This window comes from Actinia tenebrosa, unplaced genomic scaffold, assembly GCF_029948245.1.
Source record: "Actinia tenebrosa isolate PJP-AT-01 unplaced genomic scaffold, QUT_ActTen_1.0 PGA_scaffold4__44_contigs__length_22323623, whole genome shotgun sequence".
NCBI classification, from domain to species: domain Eukaryota; kingdom Metazoa; phylum Cnidaria; class Anthozoa; order Actiniaria; family Actiniidae; genus Actinia; species Actinia tenebrosa.
Genome location: NW_028292581.1, coordinates 5,199,506 through 5,223,781, shown reverse-complemented (window position 1 = coordinate 5,223,781; position 24,276 = coordinate 5,199,506). Strand labels below are relative to the sequence as shown.

General features: G+C 37.1%; 1 protein-coding gene and 1 long non-coding RNA gene across 9 annotated transcripts; one reads left to right on the top strand and one right to left on the bottom strand.

The window, feature by feature from the left end:
• Nucleotides 1-265: 265 nt before the first annotated feature.
• LOC116298343 (myosin light chain kinase, smooth muscle) lies at nt 266-23,918 on the bottom strand. 7 transcript variants are annotated; one of them, XM_089037211.1, is made up of 14 exons: nt 23,762-23,918; nt 21,667-21,744; nt 20,988-21,279; nt 12,472-12,515; nt 10,602-10,740; nt 6,878-7,084; nt 6,057-6,195; nt 5,413-5,536; nt 4,904-4,952; nt 3,354-3,380; nt 2,630-2,782; nt 2,475-2,520; nt 2,327-2,398; nt 266-2,096 (listed from the first exon to the last, which is right to left on the bottom strand). In XM_089037211.1, the coding sequence occupies exons 3-14, from the start codon at nt 21,149-21,151 to the stop codon at nt 1,125-1,127; spliced, it is 2,136 nt and encodes a 711-aa protein (XP_088893337.1). In that variant the 5' UTR covers nt 21,152-21,279; nt 21,667-21,744; nt 23,762-23,918; the 3' UTR covers nt 266-1,124. The 7 variants fall into 7 exon arrangements, with proteins under 7 accessions (XP_088893337.1, XP_031562616.2, XP_031562614.2 ...); XM_031706756.2 differs by lacking the exons at nt 20,988-21,279; nt 21,667-21,744; nt 23,762-23,918 and adding an exon at nt 20,011-20,978; XM_031706754.2 differs by lacking the exons at nt 20,988-21,279; nt 21,667-21,744; nt 23,762-23,918 and adding an exon at nt 18,595-18,726.
• Nucleotides 16,701-20,334, top strand: LOC116298344 (uncharacterized). 2 transcript variants are annotated; one of them, XR_016121189.1, is made up of 3 exons: nt 16,701-16,832; nt 18,620-18,831; nt 18,926-20,334. It is a non-coding gene; the product is annotated as an uncharacterized LOC116298344 (long non-coding RNA). The 2 variants fall into 2 exon arrangements; XR_004197327.2 differs by having other exon boundaries at nt 16,770-16,832; nt 18,636-18,831.
• Nucleotides 23,919-24,276: the final 358 nt, after the last annotated feature.

Here is a 24,276-nt window from a genome sequence, read left to right as displayed (position 1 = left end):
TTACGCATTTTCTTCATATTAACCACCCTTTGTATGCGTAACGCCAAATGAGTCAAACCTTGAAGAAGAAGCGAATCCAATGTATAAGCTGTCTGGAGCAAATGTGCAAATTACAAATGGGCAATAGTCTACTGTCAATAGAAGGTACACGGGATTGTACTCTAACGGTTAGTTAGTATTTGATTGACGGAAGTCGGTCGCGACTGTTATCTCGATCAGCGCTTAGCACGACAACAGTTGTAAAAAAAAGGTAAAATCACAAACATTCTTTTAAACATATCGTCAGTTTATTTCTATTTCTTAACAGCAATTTTTTTGCAATCTAGCGCGCGTGGGTTCAATTCAACTATTTTGAGCTAGGGCGAGCTAATTTAAAGTCGGTAAGTATTAATAGAAGCTAGAGTCACTTAAACAGTGATGGGTAATTTCGATATTCAAGAACGTTAATTGCCTACAGACTCCTTGCAGCAGCTCCCAACGCAGCTCAATTTGGAGGACAACTAATACGAAGGGAGAGTACAGTTTTCTGTAATTACGGTCCCCTCTTGAAATAAAGTGTTACTACTACTATAAACCACTTCCTTCCACTAATGTTAACTAGTCAACTGGTTTCAGATTGTTATAAATTGTACCTCAATTTACTCTCTATTGCAGTCTCACCTGTCAGTACAATAATAGCTATTTCTCATTCGAGACAATCTGCGCTAGGATTTTCATAGACTTGACTAAATCAAGGCCAAGGCATATAACGTTCTTAAGTTTGTAGCACGCAAAACAAAATAATTATAGATAATTTGGCGCATATAATATACTTGTATGTTCAATAATTCTGATAATATCCAAATAATATATATTTTACAATATATCACTAATATAGTGTTTAGTGTTTGGGTGCCCCTGATAAGAGAGCAACACTAAATTATAGTATAGTCTTACAGTAGAACCCTTCTGTCAGATATAAAGTGATATCAACATCAACTGGAGACTCCAAGTTTTAGATCACTTTTCCTGGCAATCATTTGCAGCTACATTCCAAGGCCTTTTAGTTTTCAAACCTCTGGTCAAGCAGGTGTACGTACCGGTATTTGACTGTGCAAAAAAAAATTTCCCAGTAATTTCTGATTTTAGCCTGAACTTATCTTAGGCTGAAAAAATTCAATTGCCTCTGATCCAGTGGATGCCCTTCTCATTTGGCTACATGTTGATTTGTTCGCTGGTAGTTCAACTGAACTGAAGCCATCAAGCTTTACCGTAATTGTTTGTCCTTTCTGATCTACCGTGCGTATAGTACACACCTTGGAAGAATCTGGATTATTTCGATGTTCAGCGTTCGTATGCTGCCGTGATTCACGAATAGACCACGAGTCTACAATATACGATGAGCTATCCACGATTGTTTCGTGGGACATGAAGAAATTTTCTGAGGAATTTTTTCTTGGAGATGCGATATCTGGTGAGAGAGGACAATCCTCGTCATTTAATACAATCGATGGAATTGTATCATTATCATCGGGATTCAAATTACTATTTAATCGTACAGTCACCTCATTGGGTAAGTGACTCATATTCGCAGTTTTGGCCTCAGTGATCGCAAGATCAAGACCTTTCGTACTCCTTTCGTAATTTGTGCTTGAATGCAGATCCTTAGAGTTGATCTTTAAGACAATTTCTTCATGAGGCACTGGAAATGGGGACTCCTTTTTTGATTTGCCACTCAATAAATTTTGCTGCAACGAACCGCTACGAGTTCTTGAATCATTATTATTTATTTCTTTTTTGATCTTATCCTCTTTCGCCAAGCTAAAAGTGCCCTGACTTCCATCTACGGTGAGATGTTTTTCGCCACCCACTGTGCTAGATCTCGGTCGCCTAACATCAAGAAGTTTCTCGCCATCAACGCAAAGTCCATTTTTCTTCTCGTCTCCTTTTCTTATAGGGAACGTAGTTGGTACAGAATTTTTTCTTTCTTCAGAATCATGAAGAGCTCCTGCCTTTCTGGCAGCTTCGATGGCAGAATCCATGGAAGGCCTACGGTTAGTTAGGCCAGGTAACAAGGAAGAGATACGCCGTACAGCCACAAGGGCGTTGATGGATTTCTAAGGAAAAACACACAAAAAATGATTTTGGTTCTATATTTCGTTTAATTGTGAAGCTCATTACGAAAATGATGTGTTCCAAAGTATCTTGACATAGCAGAGATAATAGGGTGAAGCTTAAATTCACCAGAGGAGACTGTTAGAGCATCATGCGAGGAATAATGCCGGAGCAGAAGCTCCTGTTCGCAGGACTGCGAAAAAGGAACAATAACAAACAAAAATCCACTCACTTTCCATCTTCTTTTAGCCAGGAACGATTTATGTTTTACGGTATCGATTTTGTTCGCTACTTTTTTTTGATTCTGCAACGATCAAAAAGAAAACTGTTATTCAAATAATCTCAATAGCAACGAGGCAGGAAACCTAACATTTACGTACCACAATCCATGGATGTACTAGACACTCCTCTATAGTTAGGCGTTCACTGTTAATAAAAAAGTGAATTGCGTTCGAAAGTTATTTGGTTGTATATGTCAACAAGGGGGACGTTATGACAAATGCTACCGCTGTCAACTAAAAAACTTTTATCGTACCTGGGTTCTTTTTGCAGCAAATCTTCAATGAAATCCTTGGCTTCTTCCGACAACTCATCAAAACAATCATCATCAAAGTCCCAATCCGCCTTTGCCACTTTGATAAGAGTGTCTTTATCGTTGTCTCCAGAAAATGGCATGAGACCACTTAATCTATCAAAAGAAAAAAATACTCCGATTAATTTTACAGAATGAAGTAGTAAACGTAGTCACTATACTTGCGCTAGGTGGCACTCACTGATTCACGGGGAGGTACTCTCTATTTCAATTTAGGTGAGCGCTTGCATGTGGCAGACCTCGAAGGGAAGTAAGAGGCAACAGGGGGGAAAGCCTAATAGAGTATGTCCATCAAAGAACGGGGCGCGGACATGATAGAGGACGAAAAAATGAGAAAAGAAGAGAAATGTATAAAGGAAAATGGACGCCACAAACATGACAACATGAAAAGTGAGTGAAAACGAAACGAAACAACTGGCAACAAAAAGAAGGCCATGCCACTAATAGGCTGTTGGAAGTTGGAAATAGGCCGTTTGCACAATGTGTGTCTTTACTACCACCACCAAAATGCTTCTCAAATTAACTAAACAAAAAAAAGTATACAACTCAAGGGATTTAAACTTTGGTAGTTTTCAACAGTTAATGACGCCATAATGTAAATGTCCTATCATGTATTTGTTTAACAAAAGTGCAATACTTTTCAGTATATTTGTTTCGGTATACTTACAATACGTAAGTAACTACCCCAAGACTCCTAAAGAGGAAACAAGAAAACTATCAGAAATATAAAAACAAAAGTCAAACATTTGCTAAATAACTTCTAACCATGTTGAAGATTTAGTAATCAGGCATAATAGTTAGGGACTGGTCATAAAGTATGTGGGGGGGGGGGGGGGGGGGATTTCTGAAATCATCATAAATGAAAAAAGTGACCCACCCTTCATGCTACACATTATTACTAGCGGCCCACCCTCTGTAGAACGCATAAAAAATGATGGCCCACCCCTATATTTCCATCTCCAATATTTTTAGCTAAATGTTCCAAAATAGAGTACAAACACTACAAGTTTCACACTACAATCTTTTGGACAAATTTCGAAAAGTACTATCAAAGTATTATTGTTAATACTTTTTTTTTTCAATTGTTGCAATGTGGGTTTTTTTATTAAAAAAGGTTTTTATATCATCATGTTTAACATTCTTTTGTGTGTCAGTAAGTTATCTGAACCCTACAAGATGGAATTATCTTTTTGCATAATAACCCATGGCCCACTCCTAATGTTCTGCATAAAGTTTCATGACTCACCCTCTTTTTTCTGCTTGAAAATGATGCCCCCCCCCCCCCTTTTTTTCCAGCCCTATACTTTATGACCAGTCCCTTATTTAGAACGAAGGGTTATCATGTTGGCATCATGCATGTATACGAAGAGGACGATCGCGAATGGTCATCACTGTCTGGATAGTTGCAGGGCACAGCCATCACCAATCAAATTTATACTCTCTCGAGTAACTCTGATAATTATTATGATGTGGTTATATCACGATAATGTTTTGCACGTGTGGAATCTGCTTCACAACCATATTCTTGAACACACACAACACACAAACAGTACCAGCAAGGTATCTAATTTAAACCAAGTATTCTAGTGTGAATGTCATTCAAATAGGGTTATTCATTTTAACTTATCTTGACAAGTACGTCCACCAAAACTTGATTTCAACAGGGTTAATTAATGGAGAGGACCTTTATCTTCCCCTCTATTAATTCTGGTTCCAATGTGTTTGATAAGAACCTCATTGGTATGCATCCCATATAAAAGGCAGCAACGGCAACCAACATTCCAGTATTAAAAATGATTGTCACGGTTTGAGCGTTATCTAAACCTATTTTCCATACACATTTGCTTTATACATTATTTTTTTAAATTGCTTTCCTTATATAGCTTTGTGGACATCTGCATTTGTATTTGGATACTTTTTCAGTAGGATTGCAATTGAGTTACTTTTGGGGACTGGTCATTATCTATAGCCTGGTGGATCACATTAAAGCTTTACTTATATAGCTTCATGGGCATCTGCATTTGTATTTGGATACTTTTTCAGTAGGATTGCAATTTAGTTACATTTGGGGAGTGTTCATTATCTATAGCCTGGGGGATCACATTAATGCCCGGTCCCTTAAGTGAAAGTACCACATATGTGAACCAGGTTTTATGTTATCAATCATGCTAAGTTAAAGTTTCATGTTAATGTTTCTAAGCATTTTCGGAAACTCACCAAAGATCACTTGCTTTTGTAATGGGTTTCATCCGAATCACTTCAGGAGCTGAAACGAAATCAAATATAAGCAAATCACTTTCGCTATGTTACTACAACGTTCCTAGCAACATGACCCTTATTAGTTATTCCAATTTCAGTGGGAATTAATTTCGTCAAGTTGGAAACGCTTCCGCCTCTTCCGCTTCAGTTGATATCGCTTGAGATATCGTGGAGTATTTGCTGATCGTTCAGTTACGTATTATGAAGCACATAACAGAAAAAACTCGAATCCAACTGGTAAAGTTTAACAAAAAGAAGGGTTGCCATAAAAGGCATTTCGATCAAGAAAATGGATTCATGAGCTACCAAAAACAAAACAAAAAAACAAAAAAAACGCTGTGATAGTATAAGAACAAAACTAATCTGAATCTAATTCAATTTCAAAATGACTTAAGAAATATAATTACAGTTCCTGAAGCATAACAAAAATGCTAAAAATATTGCTTAAAAAATAACGTTTTACGTACCAACAAAATCGGGGGTTCCGTACGAAGATTTGACATCTTCATCCTCTTTCAGTTGTTGTGCCAAACCAAAGTCGACCAGCTTGATGTTCATAGAGTCTTTGCTGACACAAAGAATGTTTTCTGGCTGTCAATTCAAACCAAAAAATATGTGAATGAGCATCAAGAAGTGTATCGATACGGCATCAATTTGGCAAATCGGAAAAACAGTTGAAAACAGTTGTTTTGTACCATAAAGATGGACTAAAGCAAGAGAGCATAAATAAGAGAGGGAAACTTCTTAATAACGCGCGCGCCATGTAAATTCCTGGGTATGGATACCTGGGCCAGGTTGTACGAAACCTGGATATCGCTATCCGGTGGATAAATCCTTATCCAATGGATAAGTCGATGCTGTTATCCAATAAATTTATCCACTGGATAAGATTTATCCGTCGGATAGCGCTATCTAGGCTTCGTACAACTGGGCCCTGGTTGGGCTATTTTTGGTAACCGGATACAGTTTACAGTTTCGCCTTACCCAACTCCCGTGCGTCATCAATTTGCGCACGCCCTCTTTCCGCGATCATAAATTAAATTGTTTGATGGCCTTGGGTCACGTGACCCAATTGTGCAAATGACCTATTTTTAACAAAAATATATCTCACCTTAAGGTCCAAGTGTACTATATTTTTGCTGTGCATGTACTTTAATCCTTGCAGTACTTGATGAACATAATCTATAGCATCTTCCTCCATCAGGTAGTCTTCCTCTACGATTCTCTCAAATAACTCACCTCCAGATACACTGCCAGAGAAGAACGTTAAAGTTACTTATAAGATTCACTTAATATTTTCAAAAGATAACACCAATTGAAATGACGCGATAGAGAATTTTATCTTCTCGCAAATAAAGAACATTTTTATAGGGAAGTTCCTTGTATCTACCCTCCATTTTTTACAATATTGTCAGATATGTTATCTTTTTGTTTAATTGTTTGATTGATTGATGTTTCGCCTGCAGAGATGCGGGGGAGTAAGGTTTATGATGAAGTCGGAAGATAGTATACGAAACAGGGTGGCCGGAGTGAACGTGTTTCAAAAATGGTTATTGAATGTTTTGTTGCATGTTACATGCTGTTTACCAAGTTTGGAATGTATTATATTCATTTAAAAAATAGATCAGGCTTAGCTATGTTTTGTTCTCTGATAAAACATGACTGGAGCTGTAGGACACGACAAAAGTTATATAAATCACGAGTCGTAGGCGTAACTTTTTGCATGTCCTACAGCTTCAGGAGTTTACATTCCCATAATTCATTTCGTACTTGGTATTTTAAAATGCAACATGCAACAAAATCTTCACACCATCCTTTCTTGAAATAGCTTTATCCAGCTGCTCGATTGCATAGGTTAACATAAATGATCGAACTGAAGTTTGAAAAACGAAGGGTCCCCTTACAAAGATTTTCCATAAGATTATTACTTACAGTTCTAGAATCATAACGATTTCAAACGGCGTGTGATAGGCGTCCAGTAAAGCCACTAACTTTTCGTGAGATTCAAGTTTAATCATCAGTTCAATTTCTCGCATTGTTTCTTTCCGCACTTTAGAATTCGACGTCTTTACGATCTTTGCAGCACATTCTTGCTTCGTACGCTTGTCGATACACTTTTTAACGATTCCATATGCTCCTCTAGGAATAAGAATTGCAAAAACGGGAATTACACAAGAATCATTGGCAAGGACGAGAATAAGAGGATTGGTTAATGATAAGAAGTAGCGTCTACTTGTGATGGTCTCTTAAATTGAATGCTTTTATGATTTTAACATAATGCAAGGGCGGATCCAGGGTTTTTTGAAGGGGGGGTCTCGGGGGTAAATTTTGTAGGCAAAGGAATCCCAGTCGCATTTTTACCACAGGAAGCCCATTTGACCTCAGGAATGACAGGGGGGTCGCGACCCCCCCGACCTTCCCCCTGGATCCGCCCTTGTAATGGTGAGGGTGATTGATGCTGGTGGTGGTGATAATGATGATCGATGGCGGTGATGATGAAGATGATGATGATGATGATGATGGTTTTGACGGACAAAGGATCGAAAAAAGAGCCGGAGAGTGACTTTTGTGTGATGTTTTGACTCACATAAAGATGAGCTGTCTATTATGTTTAAAAAAAGAAGGTGCAAAGTTTATATCGCAGAAACAGTGATTACGAAGGCCGTCCCAATGAAAACCTCTACGGGAATTCGGGAATTTATTAGCATACATGCTGTCCAAAGGAGGGCCATGTTTTGCACTAAATTAAAAATCTAATTAAGTAAATTTATATTTAAAAAGCGGCCAACCTTATTTTGGTAGGCAGCTGTCCTGTAAAAGTCCTAATTTATAGCTCCACGAAGCTCTACCGACCACTCGCCAATCCCCCTAGAGTAGCAGCGTAATACAGAATGTGTAGAAGTTGTATTGTATTTCAAAACCTTGGTGTGCGATATTGGGCCATGTAGTCGATCATGAATCTTTTAGAACAATGTTTATATGTTTAAAACCTCATCAATATTTTTTGATTTTCAGTCTACTTCACAGCGCCTGAAGTCTACATTATCAAAGTAGTTGCATCCCGCAGTAATTGGCTTGGTACATCAATTAAGAGCAGATGTTCACTAATATCAAGCAAAATCGAGTGTAAAATAATGGTTTTAGCTATTTATTGAAAGCGGTCAGATGATATCCATTATTTTATACCCAAGTCTCGAACATCTCTTCTATCAATGTATAAACATATATAGTTTTCATATCTTTTTCCTATTCTGTATGCTTTAGCTGTTTTTGGGCCTGTTTGATTCAACTGAAAATTTGCGTACTTTTGAAGTCGCCGCTAGGCCAACAGTTTTTCTCGGATTTCTCAGATTTTTAGCGGTTTTTTGAAAAACTAACTACACCACGTTTGTTTACTCGGTAATACCTTCCGTCAAACCAAAAATGAGCAAAATCGAAATTTTGACTGTGACCGGCCAATGCCCGATATTAGTGGACCTTCGCGAGCAACTCTTCCTATTTTATCCAGTTCTGAGTTAAAATCATCTTTGCACAATATCTTTCCACGCTTTGAATTTGTTCCTCGATTATTCAAGGGTCCATTCATTTTTTCTTTTTTCTTTTCGCGTTTTATTTGTCCAAAATGTAAGGGATAGTTGAAACTTGGTAACTAACTAAGATGGGCTCCGTGAAATTGCTATATCTATCTATCAAAGAACATCTACATTGAAGAGGTGCAAATGATGTTTTTCATACTCTGCCGAAGGTCTCTCATCCGAAACAAGTACAAAATCGGGTTCAAAGTCGAGTTTAAAATCACAAAACTCTCACACACATGCATTATCCAGGGATTAGCGAAAACCTCACTTCTTGTACTGACAGAGAAATATATAGTAAAAGGTAAAAATGACAGTAGAAGAAGTCCCAGGACCATCACCATGGTAATAAGAGAACGCTTGTACTTCCAAACGTTGAAATCAGATGTTGATTGGTTTGTTGGAGGCTGTGCTGCGACATTTTCTACTTGTGAATACAATTTCTTCAAAAGGTAAAAGCAAGAGACATACAATGCTGTTATGGTCAGCAGAAAAATGGCCAAAACTGCCATGACTATTTTGGTGTTATCATCGGATTCATTGCCTTTGTCGAAATTTCGAAGTATTACCATGAAAGTTCCAGGAACTGTCCACAACACGATGATAAAGATTATAGTTCTTTTCTTGGTCATGATTGACTTGTAATTGTGCTTGGTTTTGATAGCGAGATAACGGTCAACCGCAATCACAAGTAGATTAGTCAAGGAAACGATAGCAAGGCCATAACCAAGTCGTGAGGTTACCAGAGATACTCTGGCACGCACTTCAAATAGTTTCACTAAGGCCAACAAATGATAAGTGATAGCTGCGGGCTGTAAAACAGCTCCAACTAGAAGATCAGTCAGTGCAACACTACAGAGAAGAAGCCTTGAGGGTGTTTGTAATAAAGGGGTCTTCCAGATTGTGAAGATGACAAGACCGTTGAGAATGGTGGCAGTAAATGCTGTAATTAAATAAAATACAATCAGAGGGATTACGAAGTCGCGGGTTTTGCTCAGATCATCTTTTTCTGGAGTCATTCTGCTTCTATTCAAATTCTTAACCAATTCAACGTTATCCTTGATCTTTAAATCACAATTTCAGCGGTTACAGTCACTTTTTCCTTAACTTCCATTCTGACATTGTTCTGCTTCCAATCAAACTCTGACTTAAGGACCTTATACAATTTTTCTGTCTTTTCACATCCGTTATACTTGACCAGAATCCTCCAGTCAATATACCATCAAAATTCTAATTCTCCTGATCCGTTTTTATCAGTAGTCTTCCTTCTTTGTAACGGTTATTGAGCAGGCCTTCAATTGAAGTTTAAAGTGTGTTTGTTAGCCTTTCAATGTATGGGTGATTCACGTCACGTTCACCTTTATTGGATGTTTTTAATCAAGTTTAAAATTTCCAGGTGTTCATTTCGTCTTGCCAGCTTTAATAAACTCATATGATAGAGCACTTCAGAGTCAACAAATAAACACATCGATCCTTTTGGATGAAGGTGGTGGTGGGGGTGGTGGGGGTGGGGGTGGCGGCGGCGGCGGTGTATGAAAAGGATTGTGGTAGTGATGGTGGCGATGATGCTGGTGATGATAATGACTACAGTTAAGGACTCTTTACCATATGAACGCAGTACGTACTATCCTATAGTAGTTTAGACAACGGCATTTGGATGATCATTCATATTTATTCAAGTAGTGGTTTTGCCGGTAACGTAAAGGAAGATTATATAATCATCGGTTGTTACTCAAACAAACTATCTTATTCCTAAGAATTTCGAAATCTCAAAAGCGTAAGCTGAAATGAAAAAGTCATTTCAATATGGTCCTTCCAAAACTTATTAAATAAAAAAACTCATTAAATAGTGTTTAGTTCTTATTAATCTTATTCAAGATTTAAAAAGATGACAATTAAAATATATTATATAAATATAAAATATATAATTAAAATATATACAAGTTTGTATATATTTTAATTAAAATCAGTTGGACGATTGATTTATAGGCTGCCACGTAAAGCCATAAATTCTGTATTCAAACATTCCCCAAACTACTCAGCTAAGGAGTGATTCTTTAAATTTAAAATAAATGACTTACTTTCCTATCTCTTCTTCTAGATCATAAAACTCATCAGCAGATCCATATTTGGGCAATGGTTCGTCTTGTTTTTCTTCACTTTCTTCAGTAACATCTTTTTGCCGTAATAGCAGCTCATTAATATCTGACACGTCTAGACCTGTACCATTCATAACACAACTGTTAGGAAGGTATTTGAAGGGCAAATAACATTCATACTTTCTAATATCACTTCCATGCTCTCTGCGACATATATACGTCATTATTGACGACATTTATCGTCAGTAAGTAAAATGAACCTCCAGAAAAAATTTCAACATCTCATCTAAGTTATTCTTGTTTAATTTTGGTGCTACAAATTTGACTAGGCATTAAATGAATCCTTATTTCTTTGTGAATCATACACCATAGTCCAAAATGGCGCACGTCCAAGTGTCTTACATGAAAACGAGGCATCCAGGGCCAAATGCAAAGAAATAATATTGTGTCAATGCAAAGATACACTTTTTCACTTGTTCTGTCTTTCTTTTCTTCTTACATTCGAGAACGCGACAATTTTGCAGCATCAAATTATAAGAAAATATTGTAAATTTGTAAATTTGGCCCAGGATGCCTCGTTTTGGATTTAACTGTATTGTAAAAATGCATTTGGTAATTAAACTTATTCCCTGTTTTCTATACACCTGTTGTCTTAGCTAATCAATCCCCGTGTGTTAATTGAGCCATAAAGGGAATCGAAGTATCTGTTCAGTGAGTTTAGCCTTCTTGTCTATATACAATTTATGATTTCTAACCTGGATTTATGAAGGTTTGTTGTGCAAAACATGTGGAAATGGTTTGTCGGTTCGTTTTTTTAAAGGAAATATTTTTTTTGTATATGATAGAAACGAAATCCTAAAGTAAAAGCGCTTCGATTTGGGTATTTTAAGCTTCATTCTTTATTATCCAAAGACATATGTGCTCAGCATTTAAGTATCGTACAATGCTTCACGAGACTAAGAGTTTCCTTACACACTTAAGGTCAATAATGCGAGATTGTGTTACTCATGTAGTAATAAGGACATTTTCCCCAATGTATAAGAAAAATCCAGCATCTGGGGATCCGCAGTCGGAATTCAATACACTCTTATCAAACTGTGACAAAGAAAAGAATGCACCGCGCTTGGCAAATGTTCTTAAGTTCTCGTCCGATGTCATCGTCGCATTCACTGATCTTTCTTTTCAAGAAAATAATCCTCTGTTTTTAGATGCATTCAAGGCTTTTGAAATATTACAGCTCGACAATAAGCATGTTATATATCCACAACTTGAATAAAGAGCCAATTTTAAAACAACATATTTCATACAGAATTCTTATGGTTTCATTTTCAGACACAAGCTTAGGTTAATGTGTCCATCTCCTTGCGCCTAGTAATCTGTAGTCAAAACGAATAAGCTTATTTAATTGCAAAGCTAAGCCTTTGGTACAAGAGGTCGGTAGGAAAGTAGTCAAGGTGAGCGTTTCATTTCAGCAATTTGATAGTGCACACTCGAAAGGTACCCCGTCAATTCGACCCAATTGTCTAACTGTTCGGAAAGATAAAGATAGCGAGCTTTGTCATATAATTTTGAAGATAACTTTGTTTTGTTTGTGCAGGAACTAATTTTAGAGGGATGAGAAATGAAGCCGACGTCTAAATCAAGCCAAGAAAAACAAAAAGCAGTGACTGATCTCTGATCAAACATACATTCCAATCAAATTCCTTCGCAAGTGGAACATCTTTCCTACAGACTTAAATCTGTTAGCCTATTCCTAGGCTCTGATTCATGACAAAATCTGTATGTTTGTGGCTTACAAAGTGTGCATCGATAGTAAAAACGTACTGAGGGTTAAGCCCTTGATGATACTTACCGTTGTTGTTTCTTCTTGGTCGTTCCATTGCATCGAAACGAATCCTGCAACAGAGCAAAGACAGTCAGTGATAGGTCTGGCTGAATTGAAAGGATCACAGCTCTCATGCACAGGATCATTACTTTAGCCTGATCACGATGTGGTGGTCAGCCTGTCGGATTTTAACGTGATGAATCAAAGACTCTGCAACGTTGTACATGATGCACAGATGCAGTGATCCCCTATCTCATAGACAGATCTCCACAGCTATTCCACGAAGGTCTGATTTAAGACACTTTGTCTTATTGGATGATATCCTTAGCTTGCTGGTATCTTAGCAAGTATCTAAACGTTTGGGCGTTGATAAAATCCCGCTATGTAAACACCAAACACGCGAACCCATGACAATTTGGAAAGATGGAGTCAGGTATATACCGGTGCTTCTCAGGTCTTGACGTCACGAAAAGAAGACGTTGTCCGATGAAAAAAGGGGTCACCAAATGACACAGGGCAATTTGAGTAGTGTTAGTACTAATACTATGAGCATTGCAATATGTTATGATATTTAGCGCAGCAAACAATTTATAACACCAAGGAAAGCAAAGAGCTAGAGGAAAAAATAGAAAAAAGACAGTTTTGTTTTTATAGTTGTTTCCTTTCATTGTACTGTTACTGTGCTTGTGTTACTACTCTTTTATTTCTTACAAGTGTATTCAAACTAGTGAATCTGTTAGCATGGCCCGTCTTATGTTTTACGAGCATCACTCCAGGCATAGGGCTCGTCTTAGCCTTCACCTCTAGGCAGGCTAGGCTCGTCTGTGAGGTAATTCGCTCCATACACGCTGCTCACATGTTGATTTTATGGAAGGAGGTAAAACGGGCCAGGGCTACTTTAATCGATCAAACCATATTTTGTTGCAGAAATTTATCTTTAATCCGTTAATACTACTTACATACATACTTTATTTCTCTATGTAGGTCATTAAAAGGCAACTAAACAAAGCTGATGTAGAAACTACAACGTTAACCTCTTTCGTGTTCAACCAATTCACGTCATCGCCTTGAAGTGCTTCGTGTTTTCTCGAGTGTAATTCGATATACATTCTTCGTGAAGTCTTTTAAACTTCTTAAATAATTTCTCACGATATCATTTAGGTCTGAAAATCAACGATAAGCAAATAAAAAGCAATTATCAATTAAATTATTATGTAGAGGAAAATATTTTAATAGAAACGCCAAAACAATCTAGGCATGCAAGTGAAGTCATAGTCTCCATGTTGGATGAATTATTAAATGAGTCGTAAGACCTGTCTTTCATGTTCAGTCCCCCATCATGGCAGTCACGTCTTTCGTCGTTGCGACTCTCTTTTTAAAGCTAAGAATTTCTAACAGATTAAAGATTGTAAACTGGAAGCACCTTGGCTCGGCTGATAAAGAGAAAAAGAGAGTTCGAGAAAGGAAATGAAAGGAAAGGAAAGGAAATTCGCTTTAGTTAATTAATTTTCATGTGTTAAAGGAACCAACAGATACTGGAATGGCAATTTTGTTCCTATTCTTGGTCATTTGCTTCTCTGGATTTCGAGTTAGATTTGATTATACGAGGTTTCAAGTATTCAAAGTCAGTCTAAAGTCGAACTAAACGCTTAAGCACATAAAAGAAAATTGAATGAACTGTCAATATAAATGAAAAACATTGACGTAAAAAAGAAGGCTTTATTACTTTCTGGCAAGAGATTTAAAATGGATTAATATGATTACAAAGGACCAGTATGATATGCTTAAAAGTAAGTCGCAAAGTGCAAATAAAGAAATAAAAAAATTAAAGCAAAGGATCTCTGCAGAAAAGAAAAATTACAGAGCAAGGTAATTAGCAAATTGAAATTTAATAAAGTATCACTGTGATAGTTTACTAGATTCCCTACTGATGAAAGATCTATCGATGTAGCAAAAAAAACAAAAGAAGACTTAAAAGAAATTACTTTATCAGCGGGGAACTGATTATTAATAACGATTTGGCCTGCAGGTTGTTACACACAGCAACTTTGGTAATCTCCGTTTTAGATCGTCTAAATGAAATGAAGGCATTGCTTGAGGCTCTTTATCGGCTATTACTGCTTTAAACAGTAAATGTGACACTAACCGTGACATGTTTGAGGATCAGTTTGAAGTTTGACGAGTTTTACCATCAATACCTTCAAACAAGTTGTCATGACAAATCACTTGCTCTTATACCTTCGAACCACTTTCTCCATCATGATTTTGACTCGTAGCGAAACAAGCATTAATGACTTACATCTAAATAGACTAAGCTTTGGCTATGAGCTGAACTCTTTTGGATTATGTAATTAGGCCGCGACATCTGATACCTTTTGCATCACATTTAATTTACCTTTATGCTGATTACTTTACGGTTGTTGGTCAAACTAGAGTTTATGATCCCAAGTAAGATTTCCTAAGGCCAAAGTATTCCAACACATTTCTCAACGACTCTAAAATAACATCTTGGTGCTCATGAAAAATGTACAAAAGAGTAATACAATATTGGCTACAACGGAACAAGCAATTGGCAAAAACAAACAAAATCAGCCAAAATTTTGATGGACCCGCGTGCTGTTTCTTTCAGTTATGAACAAAGCCTTGCATGGTGCCAAAAACTACGAACTCAATCCTGCGATGAACCTCAAAATCTTTTGCCAGATTTTTGGCACCAGTGTAGAAAGTTTGTCATTCAGTATATTACATTTTATGGTGCAACCTTTTGGTTCCCTAGGAATGCTCAATAGGGTAAACAGCAAACGTTCTGCTAAACATTTTCCAAGAAGAACTCATCAAATAAGAGGTTTGCGTACTAACCTAGCTAGAATGGTTGAAACATCCGTACCATCCAACAAAACCTTATGTTATAAATCCACTGTTTCTTTATGCAGCAAGGCTCGTTTCTACCTTTTCGAACAGGTCACACACGCAAGGATCTCGTCTTTCGTGTTCGTTGAATAATCCGTACAGAATTAATTGCCAAACTCAATTGATGAATAGTAATTAGAAGTGCAGTTGACGTCAACGTTGAATTGTATTTAACAACACTTTATTCGCAAACGCATTACCATTGTAAACACGGGACCAGCAGCCTTCGTGATTACGCCTGGGGACACAAAAGCAAGCTGACTGGTCTGGTGACAGCTAACTGTTTAATCTTGTCGTGAGGGCTAGTATCTCTCTCGGTCGGATGATAACCATCCCATGTAAGCCTAGCAACTATCAATCGATTTTCCAATCATGATTATTTTCTCTTTGATGTTATGACTCTCGGGTTTTCGTCAGTGTATTTTTTACGCACCTTCGATGCCTTCTATTTTTAGACTATAAAGATGTCTTAAAAGGTTTTTCACTTCTGTTACTTATCCCACGCATTGTAAATATCTACAAGTGAAGAGTCATACGACTTTTGTACGCTAAAATCACACGTATGAGCCAAGGACGAACGCCAGAGCTAAGGAACTAGAATTGGTCCCAGCGCCGACCTTAATTAAACAGATAGTGAGACCTGTCGTCGTGTTATCGATGTGTCTTTGACGGCCAGAAAGTCAAAACCAAAATTAGCTTAACAAAACAAAGAGAAAGGTAAACGTAATCATAAATAGCCCAAAATAAGAAAGCTAGGGATAGAGGATACGGAGATTTGTTGACTCATTGGACTATTAGAGGATTAGACTAGGCATCAGTTTTAGATTGGTTTGGCCTTAGCTTGATTTAAAGTTCGCTAGAAAGCCGCAAAAACCTAGCTGACTTTTCGCAACAATTGAAACGAGTTAATTGAAAATATTTGATATTTATGTTTTATGAATTATCACAAAAAATTTCCTTTTTTTTTTTCTTTCAATTTTTGCTGGCTACTACAAAACTGAAAATGAAACAAGCCCACGAGACCTATTATATACATGCACACATGCATCAATTGTTTCCTTGCCTTTACCTTTTTTTTAATAGTTTTTTTCCCCTTTTATTGTTGGTTTTCTGAATTACATGACATCAGAACGTCTACCTTAGCGATTCTTGTTGCACCAATCACGATGCGCAAATTCATTAGTCATCCAATCAGGTACGGTGCTGTCTCGTTCACGGTCACAGTCACGGCAAGGCAGCATGGCACGTGAGTGCATTTTTAAATTTCTGATAGCTTCGTATACCATTTATTTTAGAAAATCCAACATACTTTATAATGCGCAGCATATAAACACTTTCATTGAAGCAGAAAACGGAAAACATTTAACAGCTCTTAGACTATAGAGGAAGTCTTTCGAAAGACACCTCCAGAATTTGATTTAAAAACAGATCAGCCGCCCTCTGTGTTTTAAAATAGCTTCACGATAACCCGGCAGAAGGTAAATATAGCCAGAAATCTTGAGCAGAATCAGCGATGGATTGAGTTACATTACAAGGACTAGCACCAAGACCGGCGCACGTACGCAATCGAGTTCGTATAGTAAGGGAGAGCTTTTTCTTGACTTGTGCTAAGCAAGCGATTTGTTTTAGAATTGATAATACGCGCTGTTTAAACTATTTGTACATTTATCCTAATACTAATTAGATTTGATTATAAGTACATTGTCACTATAGGAAGCACGTCGAAGGAAGGTAATCTGCAGATATATACATATATATATATCCGCGTTAAAAGAGATTTTGTAATAAGTCAACATATTTTGCTTGTGCGTTCTCGTTGTTTATCTGTGTAGCTGTACTCATGTGTACTCGATTTAAAGCAAATCCGAGGACTACGATTAAGCCTTTTTGTCGATCTAAACGACAGCTGGAATAATGTAGTACCCCTATACAGGAATGATGCAGTCACAGGAGCCGGCACAACGGTACCTAAATAGGGCTTCCCTTCATTCAGTGCAAAAATAGATTTGTTAAGCTATCAATCGCTAATTGGCTTTGGATCAGCGCATGTTTACACGTAGCAGGTTCTCTGTAGCACGATCATAATACACATACACATAAACATGTGTTGTGTATTTGTTGACAGTACAACGGAGCTCTGTGTGCGTAAGTCCTTTTGTGTCAAACGGGAAGTGATTGTTGATGAGTGTATAAGGTGATAAACAGACCTTGCATTGGCTCTGTTACTCACGTAAATATTGTAACACCTTATGAGGAAGGTCTCTTGGTCAAAATTACACGAACTAGAATGAGATAAAAAATAGAGACAGAGTAATCGGAGAAAAAACGACGAAAGAGGAATTATTTTTAGCGAAGTAACCTAACAGCAGCGAATCAAGTGATTTTATAGTACGTGCCTTGCAGAGATAAGCTACTATTGTGAGCTTTACTGAAATATCCCGGAGAGATACTATCTTAAGCTAATCACTCCTTCACTCGTAGAGGATGTAGGAAAACATTCTGTTTACTTACGTAGATGAGAAAACTAATGTAAGATATGACGAAAATAGAAGCCGTCATGGTGCTCTAGTGTTCTTTCACGCAAAGAGACGTGCCGGACTTGTTTAGGGAATTAACTTCCTATGGATGATTATTTTAGTCAGTCGGTTCTCTATGTTATTATATTACTCTTCCAAGCAGCAGTTTGGATTATCACAGCCCTGATCACAGTGTGGATCAGGGATTGATTTATTCACAGGATTTGTTACATATACTACTAATCTAAATGAAATTAATAGTGGTATTAGCCCAATTTCATAAGCAAAAAAAAAAAAAAGAAAAGATATATCGGTGTGCCAATAAGGCACTTTTGTGTATTACATATATATACATATCTATCTATCTATCTATATATATATACAAAAACTTGAATATAGATGGTAGATCAACGATGAACTTCCAGTAGAAGGATTCCAAAGAATTCAACAGTCTGTATATATATACAACCCACTAAATTGATTACATATGCTTTAGACTGATTCATGAAAAATGAGTTCCAAATTCAATTATATAGAAGGTCTGTTGTCGCCGGTTTCCAAACATACGAGATCATAAGAAGCGGCGCAGATAAGGATGGCACAGAATAACCAGCTACATACATATAACGCTAAGCAGGGGCAATTACCCAAACTAATTAAAGGTTAGCCTCGCATGATCTGCGCCACCTAAAAGATCCATAAAAAGATCCATGAAAACTCGTACCTTATAATATGTTCCTTTAAAACAGGCAAATTTGATTGCAGCACCAAATGATGGGGATTTGAAACGGCCATCATGGTTAAGGAAAATACTTCTTCAACTTGCGCGACGATGTCAGTCAAACCAAGCGAAAGTAATACGTATACTAAACAGACTTTTCGAATGAATGAGACAGATCCTCTAGAGAAGTCTGACAGTTGTCGCCAATAAGGTTCAATGAAACCTTACACTGTGGTTAAGGTACTCAACCAGTTTAACTCAATACTGTTCTTATCCGTGTTAGTTGGCGTTTGCAATCAGAATCAAGGACGTGTTTCTATTTTTTCTTGTTTAGGGAGTTCCGGCGACGATCGTCTGTGGTTGATCTTTCCGAAGCAAAATGATGTTTTCAACACGTGCATTAACGGACGTCCGAAAAACTCCTGTTCCTCCTGAAGGAATCAAAAAATGTGCTCCAATTTTGAGTTGATGATAACCTTAAAGCGTAGGAAAAAACAAAGGAGCGAAGAAGTGAACTCCAGTTGTGAGTCGAAGTCTTTTCCGAATAATGTAATTACTTAGCCAAAAATTGGTATTTTGAATTGAACAAGATTGATTGACGTATTAACGAAATTTAATTGCGTGTAAAGACAACCTAATGAATAGCAGAGGAGGCACGTGCGGCTAAAAAGCGACAATATTTGAAACATCTCAAAAACGCCATCCATTCCGCAGGTACTTATAGACCTAACAGACTATGTTAAACGTATATTTACAAGTGTTTGTGCTTAGTCAATGAATGCCATACATAGTATTTATTCTACATACATCGTTCAGATCAAATTGACAAATTCCAAACTTTTTTTGGTACTGGATGCTAGTGGAGTTTTGGCCCACACAAGCTGATGAAAAAGTTTTGATTGACAGAACACGGAAATTAAATTTCCTTGTTTTACAAAAACAGCATTTCTAGAACAAAAAACTAAATGTTTTTATGAGTGAAATAAAACCAGGCGAATGCTTACACAGCTAAGATTCAGCCAATCAGGGCCGTTGCTACATTTCCATAACGGTGCCAGACCCCTGCCGTCGTTGCTACCAGTTTGGCACACTATTCAAATGCTCGCTAGGCCATCGCCCAGAAAATTCTAAAATCGTGCTTGTCCAAATAAGATGACCTAAGAATCTTCTAATTTGGATGTATCGAATAGACAGATAATGCAATAATATGCATGGCCGGATATCGACCACGACTTTGATTATTGTTAATACTTTAGCCTGCGTAGCGGCTCTCTAGGGGATTGGGGAAGGGGGAGGAGAGAGCTCCCTCTCTCTCTCTCTCTCTTTCCCCCTCCCCTTTACCCTTCCCCAGGCCCATTTAAAGCGTCGCTACGCAGGCTAATGATGCTTCAGCTTATTTCTCCGACATCCATTAGTTACCGTTTCTATGTCCCAAAAGCTCATGAAATGACAGACATTATCTCACACATTTATCATCGATTGACATAAAGACTTCACCATTTTCAAGGAATTCGTCAGTGTCCAATTCAACTGGTCAGTTTTGCGTAGAAAGAATATGTTATCGACACAATGCAGGTTCTTTTCTTGATGTTCGTCGTGCCAGTGATCACGATTCCGCATAATATAGACGTCATTTTGACGTTAATTCATACGTTGTATATACTAACGTACCAACATCAATAACCAATGGGTTTTTGAAACCAAGGCTAGGGGTCACTTTTAATAAATCCTATTTGAATGTAATTGTATACATAGCTCTAGTGTTTACAAGTAGATAAGAAAACTTAACTAAGACTGCATTGATGACCAGTAAAATACCTTTTAAGGAACACAAGGTAGTGTGGCTCATTTTAAAAATTTGGCCATATTTTCAACCAAAGGTTAAACGCTGTGACGTCATCAGTTTGTCGGCTTTGTGTTTGTTGGCCCTTGAACATTCTTGTTCAATTCTTGTTGTTGTTCAGGAGGTTAAGAAAAAAAACTGGCTTAAAGTTTCCAACGCCTATTTTCGCCCCCTAAACGGTCCCATAATGCACGGCAATGCAAATCGATTTCGCAATTGGCTTATCACGTGGTCTGTACCACAGGCAACAAATAATGTTATTATTTAAATATAGACAATTGACGTACCGCTGGTTTTCAATCATCCAAAAACAGTTTTTAAAATGGTGGCCAATGAAGTTGGACATTTATCTTTTGTTTCCTGTGCATGCCTCGAATACTTTACCAGCTTTCTAGTGCTAGATTTGAATACTTATTAAATATAACTTATATATAATGTTTGCGTAGCCATAGCCATACACGAAGTCCATAGAAAGTCCATTCAAATCATAAAAACGCTGACCATTATCAACCGATTTGTCCATTATTGCTTTTTAGCTAAAAGTGTTACTTACTCGACGCTGACTGCCTGTGTTTCACCATTCTCCATCAAAGTAGGCAATAACTCGCAAACGTTTCTTCTGATTACTGGTATACGAGGACCACTGTGTTTTCTCTCACCACTTTGTCCTTTGGGCTTCCTGTGCTCTTCTTTTAATGAGACTTGAAAGTTCTGCATTGTGAATGGCTGTTTGTCGGCAACCAATCAAGTGTATGTGCCAACGTTTCCTCAAAGCTTGGTAACCAAGCACTTTGGTTTCTCTGCTGATTGATTTGACAAATGTTCCTTACTTGACTTAGAAATCTCTGAAATAAATTGAAGAAAAAATATATAATTAGTAGGATTTGAAATAGAATTAGCTATTGAATAAATCGAGAGATTTTCATCAAAATATTTTTATGAATAATAAAAAAACCCAAAGTTCTTGTTTTTTTCTTTCTTTTCTTCTAATTTTGGCCTTTTCGTTTCTCTCCTTTCCTTCCCTTTTTTTTTCTTTTTCCTTTTTCTTTTTCTTTTTCTTTTTTTTTTTTTTCTTTTTCTTTTTCTTTTCTTTTTTTTTTTTTTGAGGTCAAATCAGATTTGTTTTGTGGTTTTTCTCCATAGTCACCTTGGATAATTATTCAATAGGAGTTCAAAGGCATTACGAGGATTTTGTTCTTAATCAATCTATTAAACGCAAAGGTCACACGTACTTTTAAATACACAATGCTCAATCAAACAAGGGCCGAAATAACTTCGGCGTAGCAAAGGTAAAAGAAAGACGCTCTAGGCTAGGTAAAAAAGAAAACAATAATAAGTTAGTGACGGAAATACGTTGGAATTGTTATACAGAAGAGCGATGAGGAGGACTAAAAGAAAGATGTTATCAGCAAGAATGCCCTGCATGATGAAATATTTATGTCTGCTCAGTAAAATATCAATTCAACTACACATGAAATCAAAATAGCAAAGTTTTCAGAGCTAACGAATGAATAAATGCGAGAAAAACACTGAACGAATAATAGAACAAATGAATGAGCGCACGAATGGAAGGATGCGGGAAGGAAAGATGAATGAGCTAATAATATGAATCATCGAGTCAATGAACGAATGAATGATGGAATGGATGAATGGGAGGGATTGATGGAGAGATCGTGGAGGGATGGAGGAATGGATGATGGAGGGAGGGAGAGAGAATGGAAGTTGATATTTTACCGCTGGGGCGGTAGGGAAGGAATGGATCGGAGAGGATGGAGCGATTTTAACATGATCATATATTCCACAGATATTACAGTGCTATATTGTTCTCTAATATACTATTACTATTCCCTGGCATAGATTACAATTAAATCAGGCCTGTCTCATAAAAAAACAAAACCCAATTGAAAGATTGGAATGAAAAGTTTACGAGGATTACATCGGATTAAAATATTGTGAAATCTTCAAAAGATGAATTAACTCACACGATATTTTTTAACTGAAGTTATCCCTATTCGGGAAAGCCGCTCCTAATAGTAGTGGTTGAAACCAGGGGCGCTTACCATTTACCCTGCAAATTCAAATGGTACGTGTCATTCCCATCGAAATGTTTCGGAAAACTCGGTCTTTCCATCGAAGTAATCCACTTTCCGGGTCCATTTTGCCTATTTTTTTTGGCTCTTCCTGTAAACGCGTGTACCATTTTTTTTTTGAAGAAAAAAATCCCCGCTCTTTTTTTTTACCATTTTACCCCCCCCCCCCCTCCCCCCAGGGTAATTACTAAACTGCGCACCAGTACGTAGTTACGTCCCTGTAGAAAGAACCTGTACACTACTGACTTAATGAAAAGAAGATATCTATGTGACCTTACGTCTTGCACATGACATCAAATATCTTTGTGACAGTCCAGACAAATCAAATGATACAAAGCACGGTGCTCTCTGATGCACGCATTTGCTGTCTAATAATAACCATGGCCGTTCTATTTTTAGAATCTCAATTGAAGGTTAAGTAGGCAAGATGCTTGTAGGCCAAGTTAAATAGAAGAACTGATTACCATGTGACGAATCGGCACGTATTAGATGCAAAAACCTTGAAAAATCGAATCAAAGACATCCTTTCTCGTTCATATCTAGACTTTCCTCTTTCAATGTTAAGGTCGCCAGAATGTGGTACAGGGATTTTGTAAAATACTCCTATTAAATCCTTCAAGGTACTTGCATTGAAAAAAGCTCTATAATAGTTTTCATTTTGAGGCATAACTTTAATGAAAGATCAACTGCAGACACTCGATGCTTTTCTGAATGATGCCTGGTAATCTATACAAAAATTACTGATATAAAAAGCCATTTCAAAAACAATCATCACTACTACTATACAGCCGAACACTGTGATCTGTACGGTATGCCCAAACGTTTTGTGAAGGGCACGATAGTAAGAAAGGAATTACATATCTTGAGTCTTCTTATCTAAAACAAGTGTTAAATTTATTAAACTCAAGTTAATATCTTTTAAATCATTTTTGAAGCTGATAACTACAGAATATCATCATGCAGAATGTCTCTCTTTTAGTGTAAACATACAGAACCGTGACACTTTCCTCGTATTTTCCGTTCGGAGCGTTTCAATATATACGGTAATATAATGTATAGTATAATGTATTAATCAACAAAGTAAGTGATTCATATGAAAAACAACCTTTTAAAATATGGCTGTAGTTATGGCTTTTTATCTTGGTCTGATCATGTTCATAAATGGTCAATGGTGAGAAAACGATGTAAAAAGACCCCAGTGATAATTCTACTAAATATCACAGGTAGAACCACATACCTTGTGAAATAAAAGTGCCTTGTTTATTCACAGCCCACGAACGTAAGATCAACAGAACTTTACAATCAGTCGACAGACCACCAGATAATATCCGCGCAGAAGTAGTCGAGTAAAATGAAACACAAATTCCTCGTTGCGGGACTTAAATCCGGCTTTTGAGAAGGTCACATATTTTGGGGAGTTAACACTAACAACCAGCGAAATGCATCCGGTGAACTTTATCTATCATCTATTTATATATATGTATATATTTATTTATGTTTACAGACTGATTACTATATGAAAGTCTTTTTCAAAACAAACATACAGCAGACATTTCCATTTCTGTAGAAAATTGACCAACGTAGACAGGACCCTTTCCCCTTTAACTATGATGTTAGCCTAAATTAGTGTATATATCCCATTTTTTGTCCCAATTTATTGTCAAAGCTTCAGGTTCTGTAAGACCACAATTAACCTGTCAGATATAGTTATAGTTAAGGTTATAGCTTTTTTGAAATCTTTTCATATACCGA